The following is a 12,446-nucleotide window of genomic DNA, read 5'->3' on the forward strand; positions in this document are numbered from 1 at the left end:
TGTGGCCCCCCATCCCATCGTATCCTTGCTGCTGTGGCCCCCCATCCCATCGTATCCTTGCTGCTGTGGCCCCCCATCCCATCGTATCCTTGCTGCTGTGGCCCCCCCATCCCATCGTATCCTTGCTGCTGTGGCCCCCCCATCCCATCGTATCCTTGCTGCTGTGGCCCCCCCATCCCATCGTATCCTTGCTGCTGTGGCCCCCCATCCCATCGTATCCTTGCTGCTGTGGCCCCCCATCCCATCGTATCCTTGCTGCTGTGGCCCCCCATCCCATCGTATCCTTGCTGCTGTGGCCCCCCATCCCATCGTATCCTTGCTGCTGTGGCCCCCCATCCCATCGTATCCTTGCTGCTGTGGCCCCCCCCCTCCCATCGGATCCTTGCTGCTGTGGCCCCCCATCCTATCGTATCCTTGCTGCTGTGGCCCGGCCTTTGATCTCCACAATAGATTCCATTCAAAAGAGATTACACTAGAGCCTCTCAGCTTTCAAGGTGCCAATGGACAAACCATGAGTAGAGGAGCGGCTTGCTGCCCCTCTGATGTGGCTGGAGCCAAGATGGCGGCCTGAATGGGGACATGGTTTTACTGCAGCACTCTAACCAACTTAAGAGAACATCTGACAGCACCATAGAAGCTAACAGATAGAGAGCCACAATGGGTGACATTGGATATCAGTCTCCTCCTCCTCAGCACACAACTCCACATCGCACAATCACATATTGAGACAGAACAAAGAGAGATAAGAGAGATAAAACAGTCGTCCTGCCTCATCCTACCCCTCTATCCATGTACGTACAGTATATATCCTGTCAATATTTCATACATTCTTCATGTTCTTTTCCCTTTGTTGTTTCTCCATCTCAGTCATTTCTTCTTTATCTCTGTTATTGCAGAATGGTCAGACCAATAGATTTATATTTAATAAATGTATATATTCATTGCTTCTCTGCTGATTTCCCCTCCTGTGAATGAATGAGAGGAGGGCAGTCCAGCCGTGATCCAGTCACCATGGCCCTGAGGAGAAACACAGGATTACTCTCACGCACACCACTGTCCTCCTGACTTCACTCAAACCAAATCCCCACCAACCAATGAACCAAGCCCACCGCTAAAGACCTCACCCACAAACAATGATATAACCAAAGCACAGCACCACAACAAACAATGTAGCTTGAAAACAAGTCAAACCACTTCAATATGCACACATGCAAGCTATCTGGCATGCCTGAAGGTTTTGTTGCAAATCAAACCATGAGAGAACTCTAACTAGCTACTACATGTGTTTAATGTGTTGGTTGAGGGCTTCTCACCTCCGTGTCCTTCAGCAAGAGTATGTCCTGACTGAGGCTGCCTCACCGCGAGGCCCAGAGTTCACTAAGAGAGAAGGAGAGAGAAATATTATCAAAATAACGACAAAATAGCATTGAACTTTTCCATGATGTACTATTATAAAGGTATGGGAGGGGGAATTTGTGGTAGCCTTGCCCTCTGAACCTGCTGTGTCCTGTAGGAGCGAGCCACTGGAGGTTTTGCATATGAATGTCCAAGCTAATGCCATCAGTGTTGGAACAAGCCCAATAATGGACTGAAGGAGCCTAATGTTACTCCTTATAGTCCTAGGACCTTACATGTTCTGTTTATAGGCAAAATACTTCATCTAAACGTGATTCGACTCTGAATTGTGATAAGATTTTAGAAACACAACGCCCTCTACTTTCATGTCACATCAAAATAATTTCACAAAGGTAAAATATACACTTACTGTAGACTATTTTAACTGGTTTTAAAACAGTTGAGCCGACAGTATCTTTCAGTGACAACACATTTGTGGCGTCCGTCTTCCTTTTACACACAGTTGTTCTGAGACGCCGAATGCTAATTAGCACAGGTAGTCTACTCAGTCTTCTCTGTCAAGCACTGTAACATTGGAAATATGGCCGTGTGGGAACCCTATAAATGTGTGTAGTAATTTAACCTTTTGTTTTTAGAAAATGATTTCTCGCTGATATGAAAGACAAGTTCCTTATGTTTCCAAAACTGTACCGCAAACGATGTTAACGTTTAGAGCAAGCGTCAGGGCTTTTAACAACACTTCCCCAGACAGAAAATACTATCATCAATCGGCGCAAAAGTTAGTAAGCTTCTATGAATGGGGCACATCTGAACATACTCGCATGTGACACTGGTCTTACACTTCTTCTCTAATGTAACAAGCAAACCCGCTTCTAGACAAAGTCAGTAGTTTTTCTCAATGAATAAATCAGTATGACTAGCCCATAGTAAATATGTGTTATCCAGGGTTTTAAGGGGTCATAAATTGTCCAACGCGTGACCTTCTGAGTGATAATAGAAGAACAGCCCTGGAGGTGTAAGAAGCGGAACAAATAGGAATCTGAGAGCTTGGCCAAAGGGAAGGGTCAGAGGTTAGGGGGAGAGGTCATCCTTCTCACCGTCACTCTGAACCTTTCTCAGGGTCACAGAGGGCGTGGAGATAGCGGAGGCACGGAAGTTAGCGGGGAGGTTCTCCGATGAGTCTGAGGTCACCCCCCTAAGGTCCTTCTCCCTGAACATCTTCCTCCAGGAAGGGGAGCGGGTAAACGTCTTAGTCCCATCCTAATGGAGGGGGTGTAGAGAGAAGGGCGGAAATGGGGAGAGAAAAGAGGGGGAGGGGAGAGAGAAAGAGAGCGAAAGAAAGAAAAAAGGTTATGTCTGTCAACATTGTCAAACTGTCAAGTTAGAAAGAATGACTTGTATGAGGTGGAAAATGCGGTCTTCAGTTTCTGAACTAAGCCTACTGTGTTCTTTAATACCTCATCTGGTCTTCTCTCTGTTCCCATAGAGATGAGGGAGTTGTATTCCTTCTCTAGGAGTTGTCTGGCCTAGAGGAGAGATGTGAGAGGAGGGAGTACAGATTAGAATCAGGCTAGTCACTTCATTTGATATACACTACTATCAGTTTCACCTGCATGCCTGAGATACAACTGTCATCTTCCAGCCAGCAGTTAGCCTGGGGACGATGTTACTGAGATACAACTGTCATCCACCAGCCAGCAGTTAGCCTGGGGACGATGTTACTGAGATACAACTGTCATCCACCAGCCAGCAGTTAGCCTGGGGACGATGTTACTGAGATACAACTGTCATCTTCCAGCCAGCAGTTAGCCTGGGGACGATGTTACTGAGATACAACTGTCATCCACCAGCCAGCAGTTAGCCTGGGGATGATGTTACTGAGATACAACTGTCATCTACGAGCCACTGGGGACGATGTTACTGAGATACAACTGTCATCCACCAGCCAGCAGTTAGCCTGGGGACGATGTTACTGAGATACAACTGTCATCGACCAGCCACTGGGGACGATGTTACTGAGATACAACTGTCATCCACCAGCCAGCAGTTAGCCAGGGGACACTGTTACTGAGATACAACTGTCATCCACCAGCCAGCAGTTAGCCTGGGGACGATGTTACTGAGATACAACTGTCATCCACCAGCCAGCAGTTAGCCTGGGGACGATGTTACTGAGATACAACTGTCATCCACCAGCCAGCAGTTAGCCTGGGGATGATGTTACTGAGATACAACTGTCATCTACCAGCCACTGGGGACGATGTTACTGAGATACAACTGTCATCCACCAGCCAGCAGTTAGCCTGGGGACGATGTTACTGAGATACAACTGTCATCGACCAGCCAGCAGTTAGCCTGGGGACGATGTTACTGAGATACAACTGTCATCCACCAGCCAGCAGTTAGCCTGGGGACGATGTTACTGAGATACAACTGTCATCTACCAGCCAGCAGTTAGCCTGGGGATGATGTTACTGAGATACAACTGTCATCCACCAGCCAGCAGTTAGCCTGGGGACGATGTTACTGAGATACAACTGTCATCCACCAGCCACTGGGGACACTGTTACTGAGATACAACTGTCATCCACCAGCCAGCAGTTAGCCTGGGGACGATGTTACTGAGATACAACTGTCATCCACCAGCCACTGGGGACGCTGTTACTGAGATACAACTGTCATCTACCAGCAGCGTCCTGAGATACAACTGTCATCCACCAGCCAGCAGTTAGGCTGGGGACGATGTTACTGAGATACAACTGTCATCTACCAGCCACTGGGGACGATGTTACTGAGATACAACTGTCATCCACCAGCCAGCAGTTAGCCTGGGGACGATGTTACTGAGATACAACTGTCATCTACCAGCCAGCAGTTAGCCTGGGGACGATGTTACTGAGATACAACGGTCATCCACCAGCCAGCAGTTAGCCTGGGGACGATGTTACTGAGATCCAACTGTCATCTACCAGCCAGCAGTTAGCCTGGGGACGATGTTACTGAGATACAACTGTCATCCACCAGCCAGCAGTCAAGCTGGGGACGATGTTACTGAGATACAACTGTCATCTACCAGCCAGCAGTTAGCCTGGGGATGATGTTACTGAGATACAACTGTCATCCACCAGCCAGCAGTTAGCCTGGGGACGATGTTACTGAGATACAACTGTCATCCACCAGCCAGCACTTAGCCTGGGGACACTGTTACTGAGATACAACTGTCATCCACCAGCCAGCAGTCAAGCTGGGGACGATGTTACTGAGATACAACTGTCATCCACCAGCCATCAGTCAGCCTGGGGATGATGTTACTGAGATACAACTGTCATCTACCAGCCACTGGGGACGATGTTACTGAGATACAACTGTCATTCACCAGCCAGCAGTTAGCCTGGGGACGATGTTACTGAGATACAACTGTCATTGACCAGCCAGCAGTTAGCCTGGGGAACATGTTACTGAGATACAACTGTCATCCACCAGCCAGCAGTTAGCCTGGGGACGATGTTACTGAGATACAACTGTCATCCACCAGCCAGCAGTTAGCCTGGGGACGATGTTACTGAGATACAACTGTCATCCACCAGCCAGCAGTTAGCCTGGGGATGATGTTACTGAGATACAACTGTCATCCACCAGCCACTGGGGACGATGTTACTGAGATACAACTGTCATCCACCAGCCAGCAGTTAGCCTGGGGACGATGTTACTGAGATACAACTGTCATCGACCAGCCAGCAGTTAGCCTGGGGACGATGTTACTGAGATACAACTGTCATCCACCAGCCAGCAGTTAGCCTGGGGACGATGTTACTGAGATACAACTGTCATCTACCAGCCAGCAGTTAGCCTGGGGATGATGTTACTGAGATACAACTGTCATCCACCAGCCAGCAGTTAGCCTGGGGACGATGTTACTGAGATACAACTGTCATCCACCAGCCATCAGTCAGCCTGGGGATGATGTTACTGAGATACAACTGTCATCTACCAGCCACTGGGGACAATGTTACTGAGATACAACTGTCATTCACCAGCCAGCAGTTAGCCTGGGGACGATGTTACTGAGATACAACTGTCATTGACCAGCCAGCAGTTAGCCTGGGGAACATGTTACTGAGATACAACTGTCATCCACCAGCCAGCAGTTAGCCTGGGGACGATGTTACTGAGATACAACTGTCATCCACCAGCCACTGGGGACGATGTTACTGAGATACAACTGTCATCCACCAGCCAGCAGTTAGCCTGGGGACGATGTTACTGAGATACAACTGTCATCGACCAGCCAGCAGTTAGCCTGGGGACGATGTTACTGAGATACAACTGTCATCCACCAGCCAGCAGTTAGCCTGGGGACGATGTTACTGAGATACAACTGTCATCCACCAGCCACTGGGGACGCTGTTACTGAGATACAACTGTCATCTACCAGCCACTGGGGACGCTGTTACTGAGATACAACTGTCATCCACCAGCCAGCAGTTAGCCTGGGGACGATGTTACTGAGATACAACTGTCATCCACCAGCCACTGGGGACACTGTTACTGAGATACAACTGTCATCCACCAGCCAGCAATTAGCCTGGGGACGATGTTACTGAGATACAACTGTCATCCACCAGCCACTGGGGACGATGTTACTGAGATACAACTGTCATCCACCAGCCAGCAGTTAGCCTGGGGATGATGTTACTGAGATACAACTGTCATCCACCAGCCAGCAGTTAACCTGGGGACGATGTTACTGAGATACAACTGTCATCTACCAGCTAGCAGTTAGCCTGGGGACGATGTTACTGAGATACAACTGTCATCCACCAGCCAGCAGTCAAGCTGGGGACGATGTTACTGAGATACAACTGTCATCTACCAGCCAGCAGTTAGCCTGGGGATGATGTTACTGAGATACAACTGTCATCCACCAGCCAGCAGTTAGCCTGGGGACACTGTTACTGAGATACAACTGTCATCCACCAGCCAGCAGTCAAGCTGGGGACGATGTTACTGAGATACAACTGTCATCCACCAGCCAGCAGTTAGCCTGGGGACACTGTTACTGAGATACAACTGTCATCCACCAGCCAGCAGTTAGCCTGGGGACGATGTTACTGAGATACAACTGTCATCTACCAGCCACTGGGGATGATGTTACTGAGATACAACTGTCATCCACCAGCCAGCAGTTAGCCTGGGGACACTGTTACTGAGATACAACTGTCATCCACCAGCCAGCAGTTAGCCTGGGGATGATGTTACTGAGATACAACTGTCATCCACCAGCCAGCAGTTAGCCTGGGGACACTGTTACTGAGATACAACTGTCATCCACCAGCCAGCAGTCAAGCTGGGGACAATGTTACTGAGATACAACTGTCATCCACCAGCCAGCAGTTAGCCTGGGGACACTGTTACTGAGATACAACTGTCATCCACCAGCCAGCAGTTAGCCTGGGGACGATGTTACTGAGATACAACTGTCATCTACCAGCCACTGGGGATGATGTTACTGAGATACAACTGTCATCCACCAGCCAGCAGTTAGCCTGGGGACACTGTTACTGAGATACAACTGTCATCCACCAGCCAGCAGTTAGCCTGGGGATGATGTTACTGAGATACAACTGTCATCCACCAGCCAGCAGTTAGCCTGGGGACACTGTTACTGAGATACAACTGTCATCCACCAGCCAGCAGTTAGCCTGGGGATGATGTTACTGAGATATAGGTGCAGTAAGAATCCAGTTCATGGGCGCGTTTCTCTGTCCAGGCGTTGCTGACGCATGACATATATTACAATGCCTGGATAGGTATTTGAAGTGTGAAAAGCATTTCGCTGCACCTGCGATAACATCTGCAAATCTGTGTATGTGATCAATAAACTTTTATTTTGAAGTATCTGCTAACCACATCATATGTTATAGCAATCAGGTCCCGACGACACAGTCGATGACGTGGCACACAACCATCGGTTGTTGCATGCAACAGGGGAAGGCAGGGGAAGGCATTTAATCACTTCTGATTAGTGGGTGGGGTGAGACTTGTGCATGCCTGTGTATTCTGATTGGTTAGATGGGTGAGTACCTTGGAGTTCTGATTGGTTAGATGGGTGAGTATCTGTGTTTTGATTGGTTAGATGGGTTAGTACCTGTGTGTTCTGATTGGTTAGATGGGTGAGTACCTGTGTGTTCTGATTGGTTAGATGGGTGAGTACCTGTGTGTTCTGATTGGGTATCTGCAGCAGCAGGGCCAAGTCTGTGTAGTCGAAGGTGTCGTCCAGAGCCAGGAGGGCCCCATGGACCCCGCTCTCTGTCAGGTTGTCAGCGTACTCCTTCAGCCCGATGTTCTGCACCCAGCACATCACACGCTCGTTGGACCACACCATCACATCTACGCAGAGGAGTAGTGGGACGAAGACATCTGTCAGAAAATTCTCACTCAAAGAAACCCACAGGGTGACTGGATCTTACACTGACAGGGCCAATGTGGGTGCAGACTTTTGCTCAAGCTAAGCAGTGAAACACCTTCTACTAACCATCAATTGAGACTTTGATTGTTACTGAATGGAGGATTGGTTGGATGGATGGTTGGATGGATGGATGAGAAGCACTAAATTGGAACAAAGGATTTAATGTCAGAGAGGAAGAACACACCTTTGTTCTGGTGCTGGCTGTCTTCTCTCCTCCTCTCTAGCTCTTTGCGGTCGTAGTTCAAGCGCTTCAGGCACATTATGCCATAATGCAAACTAACTCTGAGAAAGGTCAAGAGAGGTCAAAAGGTCAGGCGGTTATTAGAGGGCATGGCGACTGACTCTCACCTGTACTCAGAGAAAGTATTAGAGCACTCCGGTGTCTTTGACCCCGAGAAGGCCTGGAGACACACCTGCAGAGTGAGAGTGTCACAACAGCAGGAAATCTTTCAACACCTGCACGTTTCCCATGCCACGAACACACACAGTCACACACCAGAGAGAGAGCTAGAGTGTCAACAGAGGGAGAGAAAGAATGACGGACAGAAAAGGAAAGGCAGTGAGTGAAGTGGGAGTGGGAAACAGTTGCAGAAGAAGAATTCATTGTTCATTTGCAGAAACTGGAATTTTGTCTATTTGCTTTTCACCACCCCCTCGAGGCAGAAAAACGCCTACCCACCCAGGTGCCGAGGTTAATAACAGCAACAGAAAGAGAAAGAGCGAGAGACAGACAGCCGAGAGCAGGCCATACGTACCTATGGAAGCTGTCCACCATTTTGAGCTGTCCCCTCAGCTCCTTCTTGGTCAGGTGGTCCAGCATGCGGGCGTCCACCAGGGACTCCATGAAGTAGGAGCGGTACTGGGGCAGACCCAGGCTGGGGAGCCAGTCATTACCCACCCACTCATGGTTCATATCCCCATAGGCCAGGATCTGAGATGCAGAAAAGGACTCCTTCACTAGTGTCTCATTTGTTTCAGTTGTAGTTTGATTATTACTTATAGTACTTTTCTGTATGAATCATTTGTTTTTCAATGGCCACATTCAATAGTGTAATTAGTGTGTTATATGTTGATGCCGTTTAATACAGTGCTTCCATTCCTTACCTGATCCCAGCTAATCTCTTTCAGCTCCTTAGATGCAGCAGATGGACAGGAGAGAGAGAGACATGGGCAGAAAGAGCGAGAGAACAGAGGCAGAGCAGGATAGGGGGAGCAGGCAAGACAGATGGATAGAGGAAAAGCAGAGGGAGGAGGGGAGAAGACAGTAAACAGGAAGGAGAAGACAAAGGGAGGAACAGTGTGTTAGTGAACGGGTCATTAGTGTGAAGCGGTTTAGTGAACGGGTCATTAGTGTGAAGCAGTTTACACAGAAACTAGAGGGAGAGAAGAAGACGCTCAACACCAAGACCTAGTAGTCCCACAAACTCAGAAAGAGAGAGAGAGAGAGAGAGAGAAAGAGAGAGAGAAAGAGAGAGAGAGAAAGAGAGAAAGAAAGAAAGAAAGAAAGAAAGAAAGAAAGAAAGAAAGAAAGAAAGAAAGAAAGAAAGAAAGAAAGAAAGAGAGAGAGAAAAGGAGAAAAAGAGAGAGAGAGGGTCAGAGGGAGAGAGAAAGAGTTTAACTCCTGACTGAGCAGTATAAGTTATAACTGTAGAGCAATATATATGTGCATTTGGAAAGTAGTCAGACCCCTTGACCTTTTCCACATTTTGTTACGTTACAGAGTTGTTATAAAATGTATTAAATAGTTGTTTTCCCTCATCAGTCTACACACAGTACCCCATAATGACAAATCAAAACAGGTTTTTAGAAATGTTTGCAAATTTATTACAAATAAAAAACAAATATCACATTTACATACGTATTCAGACACTTTTGGCAGCGATTACAGCCTCAAGTCTTCTTGGGTATGACGCTACAAGCTTGGCACACCTGTATTTGGGGAGTTTCTCACATTCTTCTCTGGCTGGGCCACTCAAAGACATTCAGAGACTTGTCTCGAAGCCACTCCCTGCATTGTCTTAGCTGTGTGCTTAGGGTTGTTATCCTGTTGAAAGGTGAACCTTCACCCCAGTCTGAGGTCCTGAGCGCTCTGGTGCAGGTCTTCATCAAGGATCTCTCTGTACTTTGCTCTGTTCATCTTTCCCTCGATCCTGACTAGTCTCCCAGTCCCTGCTGCTGAAAAACATCCCCACAGCATGATGCTGCCACCACCATGCTTCACAGTAGGGATGGTGCCAGGTTTCTTCCAGACGTGACGCTTGGCATTCAGGCCAAAGAGTTCAATCTTGGTTTCATCAGACCAGATAATCTTGTTTCTCATGGTCTGAAAGTCCTTTAGGTGCCTTTTGGCAATCTCCAAGCGGGCTGTCATGTGCCTTTTACTGAGGATTGGCTTCTGTTTGGCCACTCTACCATAAAGGCCTGATTGGTGGAGTTCTGCAGAGATGGTTGTCCTTCTGGAAGGTTCTCCCATCTCCACAGAGGAACTCTGGAGCTCTGTCAGAGTGACCATTGCACAGTTTGGCCGAGCAGCCAACTCTAGGAAGAGTAGAAGAAGTTTGGAACTACCAAGATTTAATAATGATGGAGGCCACTGTGGCCTTGGGAACCTTCAACGCTGTATAAATGTTTCGGTACCCTTCCCCAGATCTGTACCTTGACACAATCCTGTCTCGGAGCTCTACAGACAATTCCTTCGACCTCATGGCTTGGTTTTTCCTCTCACATGCACTGTCAAATGTGGGACCTTATATAGACAGGTGTGTGCCCTTCCAAATCATGTCCAATCAATTGAATTTACCACAGGTGGACTCCAATCAAGCTGTAGAAATATCTCAAGGATGATCAATTTCGAGTCTCATAGCAAAGGGTCTGAATACTTATGTAAATAAGGTATTTCAGTTTTTTATTTTTAATACATTTGCAAACATTTCTAATAGCTTGTTTTCGCTTTGTCATTATGGGGTATTTATTGTGTGTAGATTGATGAGGAAAAATAATAATTTAATCAATTTTAGAATAAGGTTGTAATTTAACAAAACGTGGAAAAAGTGAAGAGGTCTGAATACTTTCCGATTGCACTGTAGATCACAGGAGGCTGCTGAGGGGAGGACGTCTCATAATAATGTCTGGAATGGAGTGAATGGAATGTTATCAACCACATGGAAACGTGTTTTTGATGTGTTCGATACCATTCCACTCATTCCTTTCCAGCCAATACTATGAGCCTGTCCTCCTCAATTAAGGTGCCACCAACCTCCTTTGATATACGTCAATGTTAGATGAACGTCAGTGTTAAATGTCTAGAGAATGTTGAGACATTAACATAACAGGACATACTTACCGGTTTGGTGGCTGCGTTTAACGACTCCATCTCAGCATGGGTCATCCACACGTTACTGGTCGACTGTGGTCACAAGACAGGAGAGAAAGAAAACATGATCGTCAGAAAAACTCAATTGTTTGTGTGTTGATGAGTCTGCTGTGAATGCATGTAACATTTTAATGTTAATCTCTACACATAATGTAAATGTGCATATACAGGTAACTGCCAAAATAATGGAACCACTTCAGTAAATGAGGGACACAAAGTATATTGAAAGCAGGTGCTACACAGGTGACCACACCTTGAGTTAATAAAACAATCACCATCATGCTTAGGGTCATGTATAAAAATGTTGGGCAGGCCATTATTTTGGCTATCATGGCTATGGCCCCATAGGATGACAATGCACCCATCCACAGGGCACGAGTGGTCACTGAATAGTTTGATGAGCATGAAAACAATGTAAACCATATGCCATGGCCGTCTCAGTCACCAGATCTCAACCCAATTGAACACTTATGGGAGATACTGGAGTGGTGCCTGAAACAGTGTTTTCTACCACCATCAACAAAACACCAAATAATGGAATTCCTCGTGGAAGAATAATGTTGCATCCCTACATTAGAGTTCCAGACACTTGTAGAATCTATGTTAAGGTGCATTGAATCTGTTCTGGTGGCTCGTGGAGGCCCAACACCCTATTAAGACACGTTATGTTGGTGTTTCCTTTATTTTGGCAGTTACCTGTGTGTGTATATCAATATATATATGTGTGTATATCAATATAGTATCAATATAGTATCATGTGTACCTCTATAATTGTGTCTACATGGTTTGTGTTCTGTGAGTGTGTACTAGTGAGACTACTAACAGAGCGATTGCTGGCCGGGGCAGATGGGCTGGTGAGGGACACCATCTCCTGGATGGCCAGTCTCAGTTTGAGGCGGTGCAGGGGGTTACTGATGCCAATCTCCCTCTGGATCTCTGTGTCAGACAGGTTGGCCATGATGGCGCCACTCTTCACGTTGGCACGACAGGCTGCCACGTACCATGCTGGCATTCCCACCCACAGCTGGAGTAGAGAGGGAAAGAGGTGAGCTAGAAACAGATTGGCTAGAATGTAGTGATTGTGATGGTTTATATGGCTATAAAGGTTTCCCATCTATCTATCAAACATCTATGATTACCTCTAGCCAGGAGACCACAGTGGGTCCATCCCAGGATGCAAAGGGAAGGCCCTGACGACACGCCTCCTCCAGCAGCTCATGTCTGGGAGAGAGAGACCGGGGGAAACAG

General features: G+C 47.3%; 1 protein-coding gene across 1 annotated transcript in view; it reads right to left on the reverse strand.

The window, feature by feature from the left end:
• Nucleotides 1-846: 846 nt before the first annotated feature.
• LOC110485203 (liprin-alpha-3) overlaps nucleotides 847-12,446 on the reverse strand; it is a 41,308-nt gene continuing 29,708 nt past the window's right edge. Inside the window, exons 22-32 of the mRNA XM_036941350.2 lie at nucleotides 12,338-12,419; nucleotides 12,022-12,222; nucleotides 11,169-11,231; nucleotides 8,930-8,956; nucleotides 8,581-8,756; nucleotides 8,010-8,107; nucleotides 7,571-7,746; nucleotides 2,814-2,882; nucleotides 2,454-2,616; nucleotides 1,314-1,377; nucleotides 847-1,017 (exon numbers count right to left, since the gene is read on the reverse strand). Of these exons, the coding sequence (XP_036797245.1) occupies nucleotides 1,325-1,377; nucleotides 2,454-2,616; nucleotides 2,814-2,882; nucleotides 7,571-7,746; nucleotides 8,010-8,107; nucleotides 8,581-8,756; nucleotides 8,930-8,956; nucleotides 11,169-11,231; nucleotides 12,022-12,222; nucleotides 12,338-12,419 (1,108 nt within the window). The 3' untranslated portion in view covers nucleotides 847-1,017; nucleotides 1,314-1,324. The remainder of the gene's footprint in view (nucleotides 1,018-1,313; nucleotides 1,378-2,453; nucleotides 2,617-2,813; nucleotides 2,883-7,570; nucleotides 7,747-8,009; nucleotides 8,108-8,580; nucleotides 8,757-8,929; nucleotides 8,957-11,168; nucleotides 11,232-12,021; nucleotides 12,223-12,337; nucleotides 12,420-12,446) is intronic.

Source organism: Oncorhynchus mykiss, chromosome 13 (genome assembly GCF_057628025.1).
Source record: "Oncorhynchus mykiss isolate SJ-2025 chromosome 13, ASM5762802v1, whole genome shotgun sequence".
In the NCBI taxonomy this organism is placed as follows: Eukaryota; Metazoa; Chordata; class Actinopteri; order Salmoniformes; family Salmonidae; genus Oncorhynchus; species Oncorhynchus mykiss.